We start from the raw sequence: 23,928 nt of genomic DNA, 5'->3' as shown, positions 1-23,928 counted from the left end.
ACAAGCTATAGAGCGCTAACACCTGGACTTGACAGAGAAAGAAATCTGCTTCTAATTACAAATTATTAAGAATGCTGCACTTTCTGTTTTTTGATATGAACTCTGCAAATTTCTCTGCAATCCACTGCATTTGCTGGCACATGGACAAGTGCCAGTGAGGAGGAACAGTGATACCTTTCCTGTCCACAGAACAAATCCTACAGAATAGCTGAAAAGTAAACAGACTATCATAAAACCCCTCAATAACTCATTTGGTTAATAAGTACATAAGTTATAAGGGTTGTTATTTCCATGTGCTGCTCAGCCTGCACCTGCAGAATTTAAAACTTCAAAACGGAACAATTTTGTTCAGCATTACGTGAATTCTGAACTACTGGTCAGCCTCGCATCCAGCTGTTGGGCCTCACCTTTTCAGCTATTAACTACCCTGAAATCTTATTGACATTTCTAATAGTTGTGAGAGCTCAGCAGCTATCTAAAAAAATACCTTCAGTATTTAAGGAAAAACTGTGATTTGTACTCTCCATACACTGCTGTGTAAAACACACGTGTAGCACACAGTTCATAAACCCAGAAACAGACAACTGCCACCTCCCATTGACAAATCTCTTCTTATTGTGCTAAGAGCCAAGATGGACAGCCAGGCCCATGACTAACTTTATTCAGTGGTTTGCGTGTCCTGATTTTCCCTACTTGTAAAACCTCATTTGCTTCATGTGATTTTCTGCTCTCTTGTACCATCTTGGCTTTGTACAGTTTGTTAATACCTAATGCTTTCCACAGATCAAAACCTGGAAGCGATATACAATACATGGAAGTACACACCAGTTTAGGCATATCTTACTGGGCATATGATCTGATGTGATCAAATGACAGAAGCATAATAAGTTGTCAACCAGCATATTCTTGGCTTACTCCACTTGCTACTGTCTTCCCTTACAAATCACTTGTGAGATCTGAAAGATGGTCTCTGACCAATGCACAAGACTGCTCTCAGCTATGATTTCCATCAGCGCCGCTGCAGGGCTCATTTACAGTCTTGGCGATGCTCCAGACACTCAACTCGCATGTCTTCCCATTTATGTGGAACAAACAGGAAGACAGCAGGCTTCTCTTTTAGATTACTGGATGAAAAATGGGATTAAAAACAAACAAACAGAAACAAACTTAATCATTCAGATCCACTAAAAACACCGAGTCTCCAGACAGTATATCCTATAGGCTGCTTAACTACTCATGACACTAACTCAAACAGTCTCTAAAAAAATTAAAGACAAGAAAGATAGGTTTTCTTTGGCAATGACATTTTGTTTTTGCAACCACTGGTAGTGGAAGCAGAAACAAAACCACAAAGCAATTCCTAGTAACATCTTCAGTACAAAACAAAATTGAAAATCGGCTTTTACTGTGTGCGACTGTGATGAGATCTTCATTGGTATGGACTCTAACACACACTTTTTTTTTTTTTTTTTTAAAAGAAGGAACTTACATGACTGTAGAGATAGTTTCAAAGTCACACAACCTCCAAGATCTTTTAATTGGCCTGCATTATCTTGCAAATGCCCGGATGAGATCACATTTCCATAAATGGCTTATCCATAATGAAAGTATTCATTTTAATTACTGTTGAAGCTCTGACTGTCAGGGAACAAGAAATACAATTCCTACTCCCTGGAGTCCCAGCGTACCAACTGTGGTATAAAAGCACATGCACGGATAGTTTTCACAATAAGTAGAAACAAACAACAACAAAAAAGTGCTTCTGATGATATAATGAAGGTCAACTGACACAAAATGTACAGGATTTGAACTGCAATGTAATTAAACTGATATTACAATGTCTATCCCATATTTTAAGAGAGGTCTCTTAAAGAGGGAAAAAGAGGAAATATTTTTAGATTGTAAGACTGCTAAGTGTTGCTAGCCAAGTTCCCTAAGTGCTTAGCACGTATTTGTAGTAAAAGGCAATTCTCACATTGAAGAGCTTATGGTGGAGTCACATCAATTAAACAAGGTGTGTAAGAAAGCAAGTATTATCCCCCAAGATGGAGAAAGAGGGAAAAGGTACAAAACTTTAAAGCAACTGTAATCATCACCTGAGGATGCTTCAGCACTTCACCGCATTTAAGTGCCAAGTCCAACATCCATACGCTACTGCTATCATTTTTCTGTTCCAGCACTCAAAGTTGCATTGGTAAAGTCCTCTGAACATTCGTGTTTCTCCTAGCTGGGATGCACGCAGACACTTTACTCCTTAGAGTGCTGAATTTTGCAGTCACCTCTAATCCCTTTGTGGGATTCATAAAGGAAGCCTTTCCTGACTTGCTTTACTTGCAGGCTTGTAAACTTGGATAATTCTCAAATCCTCCCCCCAGGAGGAAAAACCCAGCCAGAAGACAAGGCAGGACACCCTTTACCTCAGTTCAATAATTTGACATTTAAACCAGTCATGCAGTATTTCTGCAAAATAGTTTGGACAGGAGCTGTCCTCCTGTCCAAAGATTTGGCAGAATAACTAGTAACCTGCTCATGTCGCATTCTTTGGACTTGAAGGAAAACAAGGGCAAGAGAAATGAAGTGCATTAATGAACTCATGTACATTGTGCCACCATGTATCACTGTACAAAACAGCAGATTTTAATCATGGAGGGAAAGGAGACAGTGTCTCCCATGAATCAGTAAACCCATAAAATGCCCTGCTATCACAGCAGCAACTAGTGCTCAGCATTATAAATACACCAGGGCTTCAAACACAAGGACTGTATCTGGTGTAAGAACCACCTCACACATTATCAGTGGTGACATGCTGAATGCTCCTCCCAGAAGACGATGCCCATTAGTTCACTAGACTAAAACAGAACTACTGCTGAACACTGTTTATGGTGGTATGAAACCAAGTGAAACTTCTGCTTATGTAGAACAGTTGTGGAAGGGAAATAAATTATTTAAAGCAATTGCTTAATAGCTATTTATCAGGTTTTCTTAATGGCTTTGACAGGGGCTTTTATCTTTAGAATTGTAACACTTAAAGGCAGGGAAGACTTAAAAAAAAGGCTGGCTAGCACTGCTAGGATGGCATTTCCCCTTCACAGGTTACAGCCTATGTAGGTATACTGCATTACTTTATGAATGAGAAGATATATATCTAAGTAAAACAAAACTGAAGAAGGACAAATACCAAACTGAAAAATACCAACAAAAAGTTTAAAGAGTTCTCAAATAAAAATGAAGTTACATGCATCCACTACTGAAATTATCAGAAACTATGTCAACACATGGGTGTAAGTAAACCCAGAGCTGTAAAGAAAAAAAGAAACAGTATATCCCCTGGGTGGAAAATTCTAACATTTATTCTTGACAATGAGGGAATTTTTTGGACAGGGGAGAGGGAAGACAACTCCCTTACCCTCAGATATATGCAAGGTTCTACTGAAACTACATCAGGGGAACTTTCTGTGTGGCAATGTACTTTACAACAGCTAATTTACAATTACTGTTTCAAGTCACAGATTAATTGGCAAGAAGATAGCCTGAAGACAACCTAAGAAATGGCATCCCACAGGCTGTCTGGCCTGCCAGAGGACTTCACCCTATCCCAGACCATTTCCTGACCTGTATCCACGAAAGAGATACTAAAAAGCCAGATAAGCTGGTTTTGTGGTTGCAACATCAACCGCTATGCCACAGGAAGCTTCCATATCCTCTTCCTCTCTCACAAGAGATACATGTGAGGAGCTCTAGGGAAGAGGACGCCCGTGAGCTGGCTGGCAGTGCCAGAACAGCTTATTGGGACAGAAGTTCTCTCCTCAGCTGCCCCCAGGACCAAATGGTGTTAACAGCTATGGTGGCAGCAGCCCTCATCATGGGAAGCTCATAAGCAGACAAGGTCTAAGCTGGGTGCATGTCGTCTGTGGCACATCTGGAGTATGTGTATAATTGCATGTAAAAGCTATGGCAAGTGACCCTTCCATGCCACTGTTATGTGGCCAACTTGGCTGGCAGAACTTGGCACTGTCACCTCTAGTAAGCAATAACGTCTGGCAGCAGGGAAAAGATGAAATGGCAATATATGAAAGTTAAAGGGTTTCTATATTTGGTTTTGTGATCATACTATGTCTTTCCAGTTCACTTTCTTAATGGTTAAGCAATCTCCAGGTTCTTGGTATATGTCTAAGACTAAAGAAAGTCCGTAAGAACTTGTACTTCCCCTCCATGTAGGATAGGTGTTAAATTACACTTTCCAGGGCTAGGGGCTTCCTACTTTTTCCACGTAGCACTGGAAAACCTGCAGGTATGATCCAATGACTCATTGCTTGCATATGCTGCACAGCACAGAACAGCTCAGCGATAAAACTCCAGCACTGCTTGAGTTCCTTCATTTCTGCAAAATCCGCACTGTTACAAAAAAGAATGCCAGTCACAAGTACTCCAAAATAACAAAAACCCCTACATGAATAGCAAAATGTGTGCAGTATTAATTCTAATTCCAAGCATGTATACTGTAATATAGTATTTGATCATGGTGTATCACAGGTAATAATTCCACCCCTCCTGCAAAATCCAGTCATTCATCAGGCAACCTGGAAAGAAACCCACTGCTGAGTCAACCTGGAGTAAAGAACCCTTCTGCCATCCATCCACGATTGCAGGAGGAATGACCACAGAGGACAGAAGAGAGGAATCCTTCCCTGTTACCCTTTCCATGATTGCCTCAGCCCCAGGGTAGAGCATTCCTGCTTTTTGGGCTGACCCCAATGATTTTGAATACGCCACACCGAGTGGGACAGTTATAACATGACAGAACGAGCATGTTCTCTGTCCGAAAACACTTTCCTAATCTCACAGCTGAGGGAGCGCTGAGAAAGTTAAAATTTTTGTGTTAGAATTTCTTCAGGCAAGAAACTAAGCCTACTTTTCTACTTCTGCAAACCTTTTAAGAGACAGGACCAACAATCTGCTTAAAAATTTTAAAGCCTCATAGCTGCCTGGATCCACAAGAGGTTGTTCAGGGCTATGAATTCAAGCACAGAAAGGTACTGAGGAAGAGCCACAGATCCTGGAAAGAGGCTGGATTTTTGAGATACCGTATTCACTACTGACTGGTTTAGGCAACTCTCATTGAAGTTGAATTCATTCATTCGGCCATATCCACGCTGTTACTATTCTCATTCTTTTGTACCTATTAAGGAGAAGGCTCAGGTATTTAATTCAAGACTGTGAACTCTGGTACAACAGCCAGGCACCTAAGAACCAGGGGAGTTATTTAATCACAATCTTAATTATGAGTACCAGGCATCTACCATCGTTCTAAGTAATTTGGGAAAGGATGAGCTTATCTTGAAACATGCAAGGTAGGTCACTCAATCCATTGGAATTAAGCTGGTCACTTATAACTAAGCACACGCATAAAATGACTTAAAGTAGCCAGCAAAAAGAAAAAAAAAAGAAAACCCAAGAGAGTCTGGATTTGTAGTTGGCCTACATTACAACAATTTAACTTATGAAAAGCCTAAGTGGAGGAAGGACTAAGAACTCTAGCTAGCATTCCTGGGCAAGATTGATCTTAGAAAAAGAGTCTTATTTGCATGACATTGTGAAAGTCTTTACAGACTCCCCTCTTTGACGGTGCAGACTGCTAACACATCTCTGAATTATGGACTGGACAAAAATCAGTTATTGGCTATGACAGCCTATATCAGGCACCACCATCACAAGCACTAATGAACACATTCAGGTGAAACTTTCTTCTACAAATTTTCAGCATCTTATTAATCTTTTCTTATTAACACAAATTTTAAACCAGTTCTGGATTAAAGCATGCAAATAAAGTTGAATAATGGTTTTTATTTTTTACTTCACTTGAAACATAGTCCTTCTCTGCTCAGAAAGAGACTGGATTGCAATTTATATAGCAAGTGATGCTGAAAAATGTATGCAATAGTGCAGTGCATAAAATATATTGAGGGGAAGAAGTGATCTGTTATTCCAAAATCATATATGAATTAAAACATGTAGATTAACAGCAAGTATCAGCAATCGGGTTGCCGATTCTCATCCTGATAATGATAGTCTCTCTTCTCCATCTCCGTTTACCAGTTACATTTTTACTGTTGCACTGATAAATTCTTATTTTTAATGGGCAGTGAAATCTTTCTCTCCTGTATAAAGCTATTATACACGCCTTGCCTCAAAGAGGCAGCACAGGGAATAACAGTTTACATATACCTTTAAATCCAAGTTGTTTCAGTTCAGCTTCCTCCTCCATTTAATTTTACAGTTCAAGACAAAGCAGAACAGTTGCAAATTATATTCTATTAAGCATAACCAAGTTGTATGTGGAAAGATACATTTCATAAACATCAACCTTAAAACAATGAGAAGATATATATATTTGTGAGAGTTTATTACAGTGATCAGCCCATTTACCAGTACCCAAGAAAAAGGTGCAGAATACTAATCATCCACGGAGGCTGGGATTTTACAGTTGTGTTCTGTCAAAATTTTGGATCAAACAGTTTAGAACTACTTTTCAAATACATAATATAATTTGTTCTCTGTCATGGAGGGCCAAAGAAAAGAATTAACTAGCCCCCCATCAAACCCTCCACGTCTTGGAAAAAGAAAAAAGTCAGGCTTCCTGTTCAACAGCGACAAAGTTCCTGCCAAGTTTTCTGAAAAAGTTAACCATAAGTTTTGCTCGGTTGCTCAAGCACAATCCAGCTTAATCCACTATTTGCATTAGATTGGGATTATCTCCCCGAACCTGTAACAACATGGTTGTGCAGAACTCAAAACAGGTGAACTACAATTGTTAAAAAACTAAGAACAAACAAAAAATTGTCCCCAAACTTTCTACCATTCCTTGTATATCTTCAATAGTGACCTTGTCAAGTGCTGACTAATTTGACACCATAACTGGGGCCCTATCAATTGAATCAGTTACTACAGAAAAAAAAAAAAAAAAAGACTAGGAGATGGCTCTTAGTACTCGAAGAATCACTTTGCATCTCTAAAGCATTATGGTAGCAATCTTGTAAAGTTTAATTACAAATACCCAACCTCAAGACAGCATTTCAGAGGCAGAGCTATTTGCTCCATTCTGCCTGTCCTTACATAAGCTAAGTTTTACCACAGAACTCTAATTCAGACTTCAGTTCTGAATATATCCACAATGAAAACTGAAATCACAAAAAGAGCTGTCTAGTATTATTACTGGAGAGTTTCTAAATGCTGTATTAATGGATCAGTGAAGAGACAAAGAGAAAAGATTGCCGTAACACGGCACATTTAGCAAGGGTTCATTAAACCTCATTCACAGATTAAAAAGACTTCTGGATGACTCCTCACTGAAAGCTTACAGAAGAAAATCATAAACATTTTGCCCATCAGCAAGCAGTACACCTAATCCACTAACAAATGCAAGTTGGAGTCACTGGGAATAAGCTAACCTTTCCTAAATGAAATAGCTGTTCACCACGGACAATAGGTAAATAATGGGAATTAGAAGAGTCTTCGCTCTCTCAAGCCACTTTGGAAGAATATTTTTTGGTTCCAGAAAATCCTCAAGTCTACTTGTGGTGTTTTTTGAAATAGAGTAGCCACATATACCATGTGAAGTCTTCTCAGAGGTAATAAGAAACAAAGCTTGGAAGCTCCACTGACAGAAACATAATATATATTCATAACGTGTCCAGCATATCATAACAGCATTAATCAGAATAGTGAAATAAAGACCAAATATTTAAAGAGACATCAAATCAGAAAGTGAGTTTCCTTCATAAAAGGTAATTATTCTCATTCTTGCTTGAAAATTTCTGTCTTGCTAGCTGTAAATTTCTTGTGAAATCTGTGCACAGACTGAACTGACATGCACTGGATTACATGACACAGCTTTATCTGTGACTGAAGAAAACAAAAGGAGGTAGTAGAAAGGGAAATTTTAAATCATAAATCATGCCTTTCTTTTTAAAAACAACTTTTTTACTGTCAGTACCCATTACATTACAGTGTATCCAGTTTACCGGGAGAGCTTATTTCTGGGTGAGGACTCATCTACTAATCTGCAATTATTCATTAAACTCTATTTTTTTGTTGTTATTTGAGAATAATGTTATCATAGTTAGAGAGAAAGAGAGAGAGAGGGGTACTGCATTATTAAGGAGGCTGTCAACTTATATATGAAAGTCACCATAACATTAGTGAGGAAAAAAAAAAGGAAAAAAAAAAGGTCCTTGCTGTTTTGGATTCTTTCCACCCTACACACTTCCTTCATATTTGGTTTCACCTGGTTCAATGCCACAGTTATGTTCAAAGATGAATTCCAGTTCTTCCAGGAGCCTTTCCTGGAGGAACTGGATTTTAGGGTCAGGATTACAGATGAAAAATTACCAAAAAAATCAAAGAGAGAAAGTAAAAATCACAGAACTGTTGAGGCTGGAAGGGACCTCAATCCAGAGGCTCAGCTATAGATTAGTTTCCTTTTCCACTGCTGATCTGACCATATCTGATAGTGTTTTTGTCAATACTATATGTGTTCCTGCAAGAAAAGGTCTAACTGCATGAAGCAGAAGTACTTCAGACATTTTAAAAACATCTGAAGCCTGAATTTAAAAGCATCAAACCAGGAAAGAAATCAGGATCCCCCCACTCCACAACCAAACCCAAACCCATGATATTCATCTTCAATCCAGAACATGGCCAGTACCCCCTTCTGCTGCAGACTATCTATTTGCTTGCTAGTCTAGTGCTTAAGGTCAACAAAATGTCCTTACTCCTCAACACGAGATACACCCTTGCATTTCACTCAATTATAACATGGCCCCATGTCACACAACAAAATTCTTCCCACTTCTGGGCCAGCCATACTGCATGACCACGTTCGTCTAAGGTGAGTGTTGAATTACTGCCCCCCCTATTTTTTCTATACACCTGCAACTGTATAAATAGAGCAGTGAGTCCCTTTGGTGCCCCACTGATAAAACACCAAATTCAATTAGTGATCAATATATCTTCTCCTTCCCAACTCACATGAATATTGCAAAGAAAATATACAAATATTTAGATTATTCCATTTGAAACTGCAATTAAGCTATTGAAATATTACAAGAAGATTGACAACAAGGCACTATAGGATTGTGTGATTTTTCCATTCCCTTGATACACTCAGCTAAGCACAGTAAAAACACAAACTGATATTACATATATTAGAGGGCTTTTCAGTGTGATAGCAAAGTATCATGGCAGCAGCAAAGGTGAACGCTAAAGTGGCCTCGTGTCAGATACACTGCTCCCTCTGGTCACACTTTCTGGATTACCTGGTTTCTCAGTATCTTTTAATATGATTTAAAGCACCTAAATAACCTCAGTTTAGTCCCCAGTGTGAAAATACTAATAAATCTCTGTCATAAACCGTATCAGAGGTACACAGAATACATAGACAGCACAGTCATTGAGATATTCTAAAGAAATACTAGGCTCAGAAGTTAAATAACATGCAGGTCTGAATGCAAAATTTATACACACCAGACAGCTTGCTTTATGATGTGGGAGATCAAATGCTGTTAGTACACCTGTGTTTGTTATAGGTGCCCATTCACATCACAGGGAAATCATAGTCTTTTCCCCTTCCTCATCGAGAAGACCACTGCCTTCTTTTGGGCACAAAACTGCTGTTGATGTAAGAATTACCCAGTGCTTAGTAATAGTAAGAGTGTCCTGCAAAAAGATAAACAAGGACTTCAGAATATGATTTCTACTCTGGAAATTCAAGGGGGGAAATTCCCTACATAATCGCTCTATATGAAACATCTAAGATTTGTGCAATCCACAACTGGTATTCAGAAGAACTAGAGATACTGGCAGCAATCCCTAACCTGGAGTTTAGTTTAGTATTTGCTTATTACAAAAAGTGAAATTCCACTTTAAATCAAAGTTTATAAAAAGGATAAGAGGTACCTCACCTAGCACAGAGGAGAGAGGTATTGAGAGAGATGAAGGTTTTGAGTTCATCTTGACAGCTGCATTTGGGCAGTATAAATCTTCCCTGGCTGCCCAGGATGCATTCCAGCACAGTCCCCTGCCCTGGTCCTTAAGCCTGAACACTGTCAGCATACTGTTTTTGTGATCCTCCAATCTGGGAATCTGCAGAGCATGCCATGACACTCATGCTTAAAAATAAGGAGGATTTGGTACCTATGACAAATTAGTGAGCACCATTCCACTTTTACAACAGTGGCCCCAACTGCTTGTTTTTTTCAGTGCCAGAAGACGTCCAGCTAGCACTCCTCTCCATTTATTGAGAGCAACCATTGCAGTTACTCTATTCCATTCCTGTCTACTGCTGCCCCTTTACAATAATATTTGACAGGCTGCAAAAGCGTATCAAGCAAGGCAACTAACTGCACTTATGCCTCTCTCCTGTGTTCTTCCTTTCACTGCCAATTCCAACTTGCAGTCACCTGAATGGAAAAAGCTTTACAGAATGCTTTCCTCAGCTAATCAAATCCCTTCACACTCACATCTGCAATACAGGTGGATGACAACGAACCATTAAAAGAAATACTAAAAACTTTTGCTTTGGATAATATGTGAAGTGTGAATTTCTGGTGTACACTTACTGGAAACAACAGGAGATACTTTGGATAGGATTTAAAAACAAACAAACCAACCAACCAAAAAACCCCTCCCACATTTAAATGATTTAGGTGCTTACGTGCCGGCAACTTACAGTGAAGTCTGTACTCCTGCACCTCTACTTTCACGTCTATTTTGCATGACTAAAAGCTTTTATGGAATCTTTGATGGTTGCATTCTTAATACCTGCAAGACTGGTGCAACTGTGCAGCAAGTCACAATGAACCAGGCCAGTATCACTGCTGACCCAGTTTCACGCAAACCTGCTCACACTCAGGAGTGTCTAATATCTGCAGTGGATAAAATGTATTTAATCTCCTTCGGATGGAATAACACAGTCTAAGGTACAATCATATGCTGCCTTGCGGACACATTTTAGCAGATCCAGGGATATAAACGCATTGCTGAGACCAGCTGCTTGAAAAACCCCCGCAGACTTTAGCCATTCGGTCAGATCTGGGTTAGCTACAACATTTTCAAGTGTTGCAACGGCATCTGTAACATTCAGGTTACAATGTGAAAAGATCTCTGCTTGATTTGACTTTTAGGCAAGCCTCAGATTTAATGCCTCTGAGTTTTAACTGCCCTGATTACAGTATGTTTTGGCCCTCTGGTCCCCTAAAATACTTAAATCAAAACAGAAGTTTTGCTTTGTTCTCAGAACATAAAGATGTAGCCTGATTTTTACCATACATGCAGTTCAATGTGCTTTTAGCCAGAAAAGGATTTGTACATTAAAATTTCACTCAGTAGAAGGAAGACAAGTTCCCCTTTCTCTTTTGCACTTAAACTGGAACTGAACATGTTGGTTTTTTTTTTTTAAAAAAAAGGGTACATAACTAAAATCTCAGGGTTTGGCTTGGGTTTTATGTGGTTTGGTGTTTTGGGGTTTTTTTTTTTTTTTGCTTCTCACATATCAAGACAACTTGAGAAGATATTCACTCATAACTGTAGTAAAATACAGTGCTCACATTCTTCTCAGTGTGGGGACAATGCATCACAGATGCATGTCATGGTTTTCAAAGAAACAGCGCACATACAGATTCTGAATCTGCAACACTCAAGAAGGTAAAAAAGTGACTTGCAAAAAATTACTGCATACCAAGAGAGACCTGCTGGTTCAGCAGTGCTACTTCTTAACTCTTCCCCTTTCCCACTGTAGAGACAAAAGAGGCAGGAAAGAGGCATTCTGGGTTAGGGAAGCAGATCTGGTTGTCATCAGTCAAGCCTGTACGTGGGCAGAAGCCTGCTCCCCCATAAAACAGGGAAGACTCCACGCAAGTACTCCTCCCTTTTTTCTGCTGCTAGGCTCACCCTTCTGCATGTTCCGACACCGAGAGCATATTGCACGCAGGTAGTCATCTTCAGCAGCAAAGAGTACAGCTAGTACAGAGCAGTTTCAGAGTGGATAACATATTCATTAGAATGAGGATGTCACATGTAAGAAAGAAATAACTAATCTATGCACTTAGAAGTACAGTCAAGTAAGTAGATCCAAATATATCAATCAGTACCAGGTATAGTGAACGTGCAAAAAGGACCACCAGGTTTGTTCCAAAATGGTTTCAACCAGTGGTCAGCTACAGCACAACAAACCCTGTAGTACAAAGTTTACACCCAAACATCTGAGAGCTATCCACCACCGTATTGCTTCATACAAAGAATACAAGTATTGGTAGTCACTTTTTTATGGCAGTACTGGCAAGTCATACAACCAACCCAATGACAGGACAAGGAAATCTGACAGCACCTCCCCTTCAAAACAGTACCTCCTAGCAGCTGAGCTTCCTAACACACACAGGAGAATGCTAAAGCATTTCTAGAAATGGAAGCTTTCACTGAGTATACAAAACAAGAATTTCCCTTATGCACTAGTCGAGGGACATTTTGGTGCCTAAACAAGTCATGTTCCATCATTAGCATTTTACAAAGAGAACATATAGCTAACAAACTAGAAAGCACCTACGCACACACAATTCAAAAGTACAAACCTGCACAGCCCACCTCATGAGCACTAAAGCTCAATACCAAACACAAACTTCCAAATCTACAAGTCATTTATCTGTGAACTCCCATGGAATGAACTGATGGTCCTGTTTCAGTTTGATAAAACTGGGACCATCAGTGCACTGACTCTTAATATAAACTATCTCCTATTTAATCCAGGGAAACACAAACCAAGTAGAAATGGAAACAACTGACATCTGACAGCAGGAAGGAGGGAATCAAATACTGTCCTAAGGTGAAGATTTCCAAGGCAACAGCTAATTTGTTTGCTAACCCCAGCATTCAGTCAGGCAGCCTCTGTTGCAAGCACTGACGTGTGTGAAACACTAACCTTCATCACTTCAACCTGCAGGTCTTCGTTGAGCGAAGGAGTCACTTTGACGGCATTCAGCATCTGATTAAGCAACTGTTTCTCATCTGAGTCTGTTTCCATGGATACAAACCTCTCATCAGACAGCAGCTTCTGCAGAGAGAAAATGGCAATGTACAGGTTGAGACAAAACTGCCTCTGCCCAATTCTGCTGTAAACTACTACACCTAAACCTATCAGTGTTTGGTACTATGGTGGCTAGGTTTTCTATGTACAAATTTCAAATCGATCCAGTAACAGAAAATATGAAAGTACAGCAAAAACTGGGAGATCTGTGCCATGATAAGGAGACAGTTAACATCTTTCGAATCAGCTGCCATTCTGCTATCATGGTTCCCCATCCCACTTCTCCAGTGTCCAGAAGAAAGCAGACATCAGTAATTGACACGAGAGATCACAAAACACTCCAAGTAACACCCCTCAGCAAAACCTCTTAACATTTTAGAAGCAGGGAGAGTATGGAACCCTAGCACCCCCCCCAAATCCAAAAAGCAACAACAAGAACACCTGCACTCAGGCTAGTATCCTGGCCTCAAACTAGTGCTAGCAGATACCCTACCCAGCAGGAGACATGAGTCAGCTATCATCCTGCTCGCTCCGATAGGGCATGGAGCAGAAGTACTGTGGAGGTGGCACTTCTGATCACTGACAAGATGTGTTTTGTGTCATTCAGAAGTTGACTAATCATGGATGTGATAAAGTCCTCAGGAGGAAGAGTACTGTTAGCAAGTGACTGGCATGAGGACCACTAACATACATAGGAGTGCGCTCAATACAGAGTGACTAAACTTCAGACTTAATATTTTAGACCAATTAGATTTCCTTTGCCTGGAAAAAGCTGGTATCTCCCAAAAAGGCCAGTGGCACTACTTCCTCAGCGTTCTACTAGAAATGCCTCTTCCATTTAGTCTATAACCACCTTCAGGAGTGCCTGTTATTAGTGGCAGGCATCCTGCAATAGATGTACCCACTCAAGTCTTTTCCCAGCTCCAGTCTTAGAAGATCCCATGACAGAGCAAAACTACCTTGTCTTAGTTCCCAGGAACACAACCTTGCTCTGTCCCAGCACAGACTTTGAGCAGCCCACTTCACCCTGTAAATTCTGCACCATTTTTGTACCGATGTTCCTTCTCAGCTTCAACTCTGTAGCACATTTCACTGGTTCATTCCTATTTCTTATTTTCTATGCTTGTATTGGTTTTGGCTGGGACAGAGTTAATTTTCTTCATAGGAGCTCAGAGAGCACCGTGTTTTGGATTTGTAACCAAAACAGCATTGATAAGACACCCATGGTTTGGCTATTGCTGAGCAGTGCTTACACAGCATCAAGGCCTTCTCTGTTTCTGACACCGGCCCCCCAGCGAGTAGGCTGGGGGTGCACAAGGCATTGGCAGGGGACACAGCTGGGAAAGCTGACTCCAACTGACCAAAGGGCTATTCCATACCATATGACACCATGCTCAGCAACAAATGCTCGGGAAAGAAGGAGGAAGGAGGGGATGGGGACATTCAGAGTTAAGGCATTTGTCTTCCGAAGTAACCGTTACACGTGATGGAGCCCGGCTTTCCTGGGCTAAACACCTGCCTGCTGATGGGAAGTACTGAATTAATTCCTTACATTGTTTTGCTTGCCCACGCAGCTTTACTTTCCCTATTAAACTTTGTCTTAGCCCACAAGTTTTCTCACTTTTACCCTTCCAATTCTCTCCCCCATCCCACTGTGAGGGAGGGAGTGGCTGGCTGGGTAGGGCTGAGCTGCCGGCCACGGTTAACCCACAACAACGTTTTAAAGAATTTCCCACATAGCCGTATCTCAAGGGTGTTAGCACCGTACACCCGGATGAGATTTAACTCAATTTACAAGGAAAATAACATGTTTTTCTATATAAGGGAGAATGTTTCATTTGGTATGAGAGATATGGAGCTATTGGAGAGAGTCCAGGGAAGGGCCACTAAGGTGATGGACTGGAGCATCTCTCATACAAGGAAAGATTTAGAGAGCTGGGGCTGTTCAGCCTGGAGAAGAGAAGGCTCAGGGGAGATCTCAATGTAGATAAATACTTGAAGGGAGGGTGCAAAGAGAACGGAGCCAGGCTCTTTTCAGTGATGCCCAGTGACAGAACCAGAGGCAATGGGCACACACTGAAACACAGGAGGTTCCCTCTGAACATCAGGAAACACTTTACTGTGAGGGTGACTGAGCACTGGCACAGGTTGCTCAAGGAGGTTGTGGACTTCCCCTCCTTGGAGATATTCAAAAGGCATCTGGACATGGTCCTGGGCAACCTGCTGTAGGTGACCCTACTTGAGCAGGGGGGTTGGATCAGCTGACTTCCAGAGGTCACTGCTAACCTCCACCATCCTGTCATCCTGTGACCTACTTTTGGTAAGTTCAAGTTGTACTTCATCTCAGTTTTGTCTTTTATCCTATTTTTTTAACCTATCTCCATAGCATCAGTTGTGTGGTTTGCTTTTTTGTCCTTCATAAAATTTCACATATCATAAATGCAGATGAAGGACTGTATTGTCACCTGGGTTACTTTTTTACGCTTCTAGATAGGAGGTAACACTCTTATTTAAGGTACCATGCTGCAAATCCACAACTTTGCAATTCCAGTTCTTACAGAACTCAAGTGTATGTGCAGCAAGTTAGAAGAGTAGAAAGATAAATTTTATCTGAGCGTTCCCAAGGAAGTTATACTACAGTGGACAGTGGGTCATTCATAATTCCTCCACTGGAATTGGTTGATCATCACTCTGCAATGCTCTTCTAACAGGCATACCTGCACCAGTACAAGAGCAGGCATATGTTCAAGTCCCACTAGTCTACTGTTGCTTTCACTTTAATAGCAATGCCATCCACCCACCCCCATATATCTGCAACATAGGGCAAAGGATCTCAGAGTGGGACCAGAGTACTACGTTGCAAGAAAGTGATACATGTCTTCTGGCAGAGCGCAATAATTACAGGAACCCTTCAGAAAGTACCTTTTTTCCTTAGCTAGAGCTATGTTGTGCCATGTTGTGCCCCAATATGGGGCACTGTCTAACCAAATGCCTGATACCTCATATACTGAATTAAGTGAATTTGAATGATTCACTTACATCCTTATACTCCCAAAACAATTTCATGCTTGCCCTCTGAGAAAGAAATTTCTTTTTGGAAACTGGTGGCATGCATTTCACACCCCAGCAGTGTACCAGCCTTTTCCACAACTAGCATCCCCCTAGTGATAAGTATTTACTGATATGTACTCATTTGTCCAACTAAAAGAAAGGTAAACTGCTTTAGTTTTTATACTGTCAAAGCCGAGAGAGTCTTTTTGTTGCTTGTGCTGCATTGCTGTTTTCTTTTGCAATTTCACAAACTTCCAAATCAGATGCTACTCCTACTGTTTTCAGTGTACAAAAACCCCTGGAAAGTGCCCACACATAGAGAATGCAGCTCACAGATCCTTTATGAACCTTTTCATCTTTCAAGCACTGGAATCCTCTCTTCTAATCAAAGAAAACAGAAAGATTTGACTCAGTTTAATTTCTAAGACATTTAGCAGTGGCAAGGCTGACTGAGAGTAGCACAGGGCCACACAAGGAAGAGTACACCTCCATTTCAACACTGAAAGCCAGGAACTCCCACCTATCTGCAGAACATTTTTACCTTCTACAGAATCACTAGCCTTTACTTGCATCCTAACTTCTGAACACTGTAACAGAAACACAAACATTATTAGGTCCACCTAAGGATAGAGACTTTTTCTGCAGTACTTTTCAAACGAAAAGCCTAGATTTCCTTGACACCCCCTGCCTACTAACACACTCCCACTCTAAAGCCATACCTGCATCCCTGCTAGAGCCTGTTGGGCCAGCTTCATGCTCTTTGATTCCAGAGCCAGTTGGAGAGGAAGGAGACACTTCTCCCTGAGGAAAATTAAAAAAAAGAAAAAAGTGAGAGGTAATAATGGAACTAAAATTGGTATTCAAAGGAGTAACGTTCCAGAAAGGCTGTATCGCTTTCAGTAAGATAACACTTGCATACAGTAATCAACGATAATTTCACAACTCTGAAGCACTTTTACCCTCTAAAGAAAGCTGGCATATTTCTTCACATACTGTTAAAAATGGCCTTTTAATTGAAATTTCACAAAATACTGCCCAACTGTTAGCCCTCTGCGTGCATGCATGAATGTGCAAAGCATAAAGAAGGGATTCACAGATCACTAGTGGTCCTTCAACTCAGCGTGATAAGCATTACATTTCAGTCACCTTCTGTTTAATATTCAGGCTGCCAGAAAAGTGGTTTCATAATCCACTTTCTAATAGTCAAGCTTTGGTCTATGGCCTCCTCTACAATACACTGTGACCCGTCATGTTAGCTCCCTCCAACTATAAATGGTGTAGACAAAAGCAAATGTAAACTAACGAGTTTGGTTTACACCTGAAGTAGCATGTGTTAGAACTAAGACTAAGCTGTACTTTGATTACAGAATAACACCATTTTTTGAATATGAAAATAAATCAATAATTAGGATAGTATTTTAGATGCTTTTGACTCAGTGCTCAGATACTGAATTTTTTTTGTTTGGTGATCAAACCAAACAGTGCCTGGAGCTGTGACTTCTCTCTTTACTCCTTGCTCCTTATCAGAGAAGGGCTGCAGCATCTAAGGAACACCTAGTAACCACAAGCCCTTTAAGCAACTCCTGCTAGTTGGCAGGAAACTCATTCCTGACCAGAGATACTCAGCCCATGTCCAACCGCAGTCTCCCTGAAGGTTTGCAACACTTCATTAGGTCACATATCATAAGAGGCACTTATCTGTACATACAGAGTCTATTTTTGCATTTGTACAGATGTACTCGCTCATGGCAAACCATTCTGTGCCAGCCCTTAAGAGTCTTAGTTCTCCAACTGTCTGCATTGCACCCCAAGGAGCCCTTTTGGAATCGCATTAATTTCCTCCCCATGGAGACAAGTGTGTGCAAGGTAAGAAGGAACAGAAAACAACTAGTTGAGTCTTTTCTTACCCAACTGGAAACCAAAAAGCCACAACTTGTTCCATTTGAAGTATTCTTTGTCAAGTCTCAATGCATTCAAACACACACCCAAACTCCCTGCCTTTTTAAAGCAGAGTCAAAGATGCTTAATTTCTAAAAATATCAAAATTAAGAGTTTTTCCTCTTCTGCTCCTGTGAGCTGCATTTGACCTGAATTCACTTAGTTTCAGTTGACTTAATGATAAATAGTTTATTTTTTATATACTTTTGGGAAAAGTATTGACTAACTCTCCTACAACTCTAAAGGTTCAAGTTCTGACACGAAACACATGCAGTAGACTAGCATGCATATTCTGCTCCTCTCGCAAATCCTTCCTTCATAACCAGCTAAGGAAAATGCCTAGGTTAGAACAATAGTGATTATGGGAGTTTCAGACACATTGTCAAAACTACCTACCGTCACGCTTTGCCATAGTCTGCCCATAACCTACCAACCTCCCTCCAAAACTGGTAGTCTACAACCTGAACTTGCTTTTTAAAAAACTTAAACGGAGATTACCAAACACTGACTGTCTCAGCTTTGGGGAACCTAGCTTGTAACTCCTTCAGCAGATCCTGCTTGCAGAGGGGACTGAATGTCCACTCTGAAAAGTCAACTCTGTTTTGGGTGAGTTCAGTTGGTATTCCTTTCTCTCCACCTTTCCCAAAAAAGCACAAATCAGACGCTACCCCAAGGGGCACAAATCTGCTATTCGCTCTTTGAAATGCAACCCCTTCCTTTAATGATAAATTAAAGACTTGAGAGTCACAAGCATGGCTCAGTTAAGCAATCTAGCAAGCTTCTGTACTTGTCAAAGACCTCTCAAGAATCTGCAGGTCTTTTCATATTTGTACCTTCTTCCCAGGTTATGGAAATTTGTAAAAGGCCATTTGTCATAACACCACAAGAAGCTTTTTAAAAGAAACATGAGTTACACAGATTTCTAAAGAACTTGAAGCAGACTACATGTGTATCTTAAAATAGGTTTCTAACTAAAAGCTAACCATTTGCTTCATTTAGGATAATCTGAGAAACAGGCAGGCACAAAGCCCAATTTTCTCAGAAGCTCCTTTCTTGAATGTTTCTGGAATCAATTTAACTAGGACTCTTAAAACCTGCAAGTTTAGCATCCAAAACAGCTTGAACTATAGAACATCTAGGAAATATTTCCTCAGAGTGTCATATCATCCAGATCTACAGAAACTGCCAAAACATCTACTCCAGGGTTCAGACAGTAATCCTCCAGCCAGTACAGAGCTGGCTACTGCCTATGTATCTACTGCCAGCTTTGCCTGGACCTCGGAACATACATAGCATGCAGGTAAATTGTGATGGGACTTTCTAGCTTAGAGAGGTGCCACAGCAATACACCTCTAACCCACAAAGCACCTTTAAGTGCTAACTTTTACATTGTGATTTTGACATACTCTCTCTTTTAAAACTTGTCACTATCACCTTCTGGGGGAGAACTCACATTTGAAATTAGTAGATCAACAAGTGCCAAAACAAGGTACCTGTGCACTAACTGGTGCTCAATCAGCCAGACACACACAGGAAAAAAAGAAGAAGAAAAAAAAAAAATCACAATAGTGTACAGTACTAACTGCAGGAATGCTAAAGACTGATGATTATTTAGACCTGCACCTCTTCAGGGCAGAACACGACATTTCTTTTAGACTTTCTACAGTTCACTGCAACAGCATATAAACATTTGGAACATTACTAATACACAACAAACTTATTCTCTTATTAAATTGGATGGAGACTGGGAGGAGAGGGGAAGGGAAGGCAGTCCTAAGTCACTGGAGTGGATCCAGTTCAGTTTCATTATAATGAAGACAGGTGGGAGCTCCTATGGCTTATGTGTAGCTACCCTGCACATCAGCATGTTGCCTACCATCTGTCATCACATACTGCAAGGAGCAGAGAACAATGAGAGCTGTTTCTTGACATACCTCCTAAAATGAAGAGCAAAAAATGACAAACAGGAGGATGGAAATTAGAACAGATTCAATTAGCTGAACTTCCCATCCTTGCTAAAAATGTTTAACTGAAAATCTAATTAAGGTTGCTGCAGCCTGTGTTCCCACCGTATTCTTGGAGAAAATGAACTGCCATTGTGTCATTTCCTGTTCTTGTTACACACTCAGTCAATTAAATCTTTAGCATTTCCATGCTACAGCTATACAAGACCTGCAGAGATACCTCACAATGTTTGATTAGCTTGAGCATCTTCCACACTTCAGTTCGACCTGCTATTTAAATGCATCATCTGCTAGTATGAGAACACAGAAGGACACGGCAGATAATCCTCAGACAGAATGGGAGAGGATGATGTGAATTACCACAGTCAGTCCCTACTAAGGTCTACCACTTAAGAACTTGTTCAATAAGGCTGCACAAGAGATAATACAGACCAGAATTTGGTCTCAGAGTGCAAGGAAGAAAGGGATTGAGGCTTCCTCTTATACTTTACAATAAGTAAAGTATAATTTAAGCCCTTTTATAATTCCGCCCTGTTTTGAGTGGTCCCACACCATGGGATCTCATTGCTTACTCCACTCTCTGCAGTAGATACTGTTCAGTGACAATTCATTCAGGTTTTGTAGTGCTACGCATGTAAGACATTTTACATATCTGAAGTTCTCTGAATAAGCTGGTGCGCATCAATATACTTCAAAACACGTTTAAGAATGTTTTCTATTTACATTACTGTACAGAAACTAGTTTCACACTGGAACTCCTAAGTTTCCATACTGATGCATGTAGGTGTAGAGACATATACACATACAGTTTTAGGCACAAATACCAACTTAACCCTGAACGAGATGAGTCAAGTACAACACAGAGGGGCAAGAAAAGAAGGGAGCACCTTTGACTTGGAGGAGAGGAAGCTACCACAAGCTTCAGGATAAGGTATCCTGAGCATTGACAGATGAAACAAAGCAATGAAAACAGAAGCTAGAGGGAAGAAAGAAGTTGAGATGGTGCAAAGAAGGCATGATAGTGAAGAAAAAGGATGTGCTCAGATATAAGTGGTGTACTATGCTAAAATCCACACTAATTGCATTGTTTGATATGTCCACACAGCAGTGCTCTCAAAAGACAGCTCAGTTTAAAAAATAAAACAGAAACCATGTCTCCCACCCTCAAAAAAAAGAAAAAAAGAAGGGGGAAATTAAAAAGAGAGGCACCAATAACAGATCCTGGCTATAGTGTTCTTTCCCTGACAGCGGAAGAGAAGACAGGGATCACTCTTTACCTGTTGCTGTTGTCTAAGGTCACCTGTGCAAAGGATATGGTCAGAGTCACTGCAGAACAAGGGTCTGGAAGAATGATTTTACAGCACAGAAAGTAATTGCAGAGACATGAAACAGCTTTCCTAATCATGGTGTTTCTATTAAAATCTGGTATAACACATAAATACTGAACAAATTAGTATAACATGATGGCAGCCCCCTCCCTTCAAAATAAAGAGTGCCAACCACCCTCCTGTCCTGACTCAGAAGACCAATTTAAAAAAAAAAAATTATATAAAAATATATATTCTAAGGTCACTAGAAACCAGTAGCCATTTGTGCTAATGGGCACTCCATTACAGAAACCAGCATTTCTTAAGTGTCAACCTTGTTACGTGCAAAACAGATTAAACAGAGCACCAAGGACAAAGACTCAGTCCTGTTCCTACTGAGGAGTAGTACTCCCCAGTACTACTCCTACCTAGAGTTTTGTCACTAGACCTCCATGGTATCTGGACTGAATCCCAAGTGACCTGCCCAGGATCAAGCAAAAAGGTCAGAGACAAAACCAAGTGCGTAATCCAGGACCAGTACCTCCAGGAGCACAGGTTGTCCTTCCTGAGCTACCCCACTCCATGACTGCCAGCTTCATAAACTGCAGAATGAGTCATGAGAACGTAAATAGCCTTTATATTCAGCACGCCGGGTTACAACGACCTTTCTAGTCGTCCAAGTTTGCCATGGCTCATCAACCTACCTCTTTCCCTGCAGGTCTGTCACAAGGGATGCTATGACAGGCCAGTCAAAAGAGACTGCCAAAAAGGTCAGAGCAAGACAGATTACTACTGTAAGTAAGAGATCATAAAAATCTTTCTTTCCTCATTGTAGTGGAAAAAGCCTTTAGTGAGAGGACAATAATGGCTCATGAATTCACGCTCATGATGAAAACTGTAATGAAGATAGGCCCAATCTTAACTCCTTCTTGTTAGTGCCCGGAACACAGTCTCACAGCCCACCTTTACCTCCACGATACTGACTTAGGGAAGGGGGCACTATAAATGAAGTATTTGTTACCACTGTAAGAGTTATTTTCCTTCATGCAAATGGTGATAATAATAATAATTTTCAGAAATGGGATTAAAAATGAAGAGAGATTAAAAATAAGACATCTCTCTGCATTATCTTCCCCCTGAAAATTACATAGGAGAAGAAAAATTCAGAACCTCAGGGCCTTAGGAGCACATAATTGGCATTCCATAGCATAATTCACAGCCCAGTCAAAGAACAGATAAGAATTTGATTCACGGCTGCTGCCATTTTCCGATACGCTGTTTGTTAGGCAGGATAACAGTCATAGCCAGAGTCTGGCATTTTTCAGTCAGAGTAACACTGACAGTTCAGAAGAGCTTCTCTGTCTTGGCTGCTTAAAATGAACAAAGTATCACAGCGTGTAACTACATTAGCCTCTCTTACTCAAGCAGAAAAGGTGGCCCACTGTGAGAAAATAAATGGTAAAGGTGAATTCTCAAAATTCTGGAGGTATTCCCAGCTGTTACCCTTAAATAAACCAAAGGGAAGCAAATACAGTCCCTACGCAAAAGGGGATGATTTAATTTGTGTAAAACAAATTCCAGCAGTGTATATATGAACACATTTACATATAAAAGTAGAAACATCCATAACTCTTCTTTTCCTGCAGTAGCTTAGAGACCATGGATAAAAGACTCCGCCAACAACTTTATGGTTCATAATGGAAGTACTTAAAACCTGGAGAAGGAACAGGAAATAAATACATCCTTTTTCAAGCAACAGCTCTTCAAGAAGAAAGGAGATTTTCAAGTCCTCACATTCTAGAGAAATGATTAATTTTATCTACAGCAGAAATATGACCGTCCCACTTACGAAAAGTATTACAGTCAAGCTCAGACAGAAGTTTGGAGCTTGCAGCGTACAAATATAGGGCAAGTTCCCATGCCTCCACAATGCAGGAAGTCAGACCAGATGTCAACAGACCCCTCCAGCACTAAAATTTGTATCCCTACGCAAATACAAGTTTGTTGATAGTACTTAGAGACCTCTTAGAGCAACAGGATAAAAGACAAAATCTGAGGCCTTCCAGTTAGAACCCTCCTTTTCCAGAAGAAAACCCAACAATAAATGATCTATATGATGCTGTACCACTACAAGATGAACATGCACTGTTAGACAACTTTGGTGTTACAGTGCTACATAAGAACTAACAAGCAGTCAGTGTTGCAGTTTACAGATCCTGAAAACACAAACAAACAAACAAACAAACAACAGTTGAGAGACTGCTGTTGTACTATGTTGATACAAATTCTGATGTGCTTCAGCAAGGCCAGGAGTAACTCCAGTTACTCACAAGCATAGAGACACTTGCATGCATGTTTCCCATGTCAAGAGATTTGCCTCTCAGCTAACCAGGTGAAGTTCCACCTTTACTAATAACTTTATAATTTCTGGCTGAAAGCCAGGTCAGGTTGGATGGGGCTCTGAGCAACCTGATCTAGTTGAAGATGTCCCTGCTCTCTGCAGGGGGGTTGGACTAGATGACCTTTGAAGGTTCCTTCTAACCCAAACTATTTTATGATTCTATGATTTTCATTTTTCTTCCTCACTATTTGC

General features: G+C 40.4%; 1 protein-coding gene across 5 annotated transcripts in view; it reads right to left on the bottom strand.

Annotated features, from left to right (window-relative positions):
* ARFGEF3 (ARFGEF family member 3) overlaps nucleotides 1-23,928 on the bottom strand; it is a 98,983-nt gene that overhangs the window by 62,333 nt on the left and 12,722 nt on the right. For all 5 annotated transcript variants that reach the window (XM_072855945.1, XM_072855947.1, XM_072855948.1 and 2 more), the window contains exons 3-4: nucleotides 16,846-16,927; nucleotides 12,971-13,102 (exon numbers count right to left, since the gene is read on the bottom strand). In XM_072855945.1, the coding sequence (XP_072712046.1) occupies nucleotides 12,971-13,102; nucleotides 16,846-16,927 (214 nt within the window). The remainder of the gene's footprint in view (nucleotides 1-12,970; nucleotides 13,103-16,845; nucleotides 16,928-23,928) is intronic.

This window comes from Ciconia boyciana, chromosome 3 (assembly GCF_034638445.1).
Source record: "Ciconia boyciana chromosome 3, ASM3463844v1, whole genome shotgun sequence".
NCBI classification, from domain to species: Eukaryota; Metazoa; Chordata; class Aves; order Ciconiiformes; family Ciconiidae; genus Ciconia; species Ciconia boyciana.
Note: the sequence above shows the minus strand (reverse complement) of the source record. Positions and strands in the feature narration are given on the sequence as shown.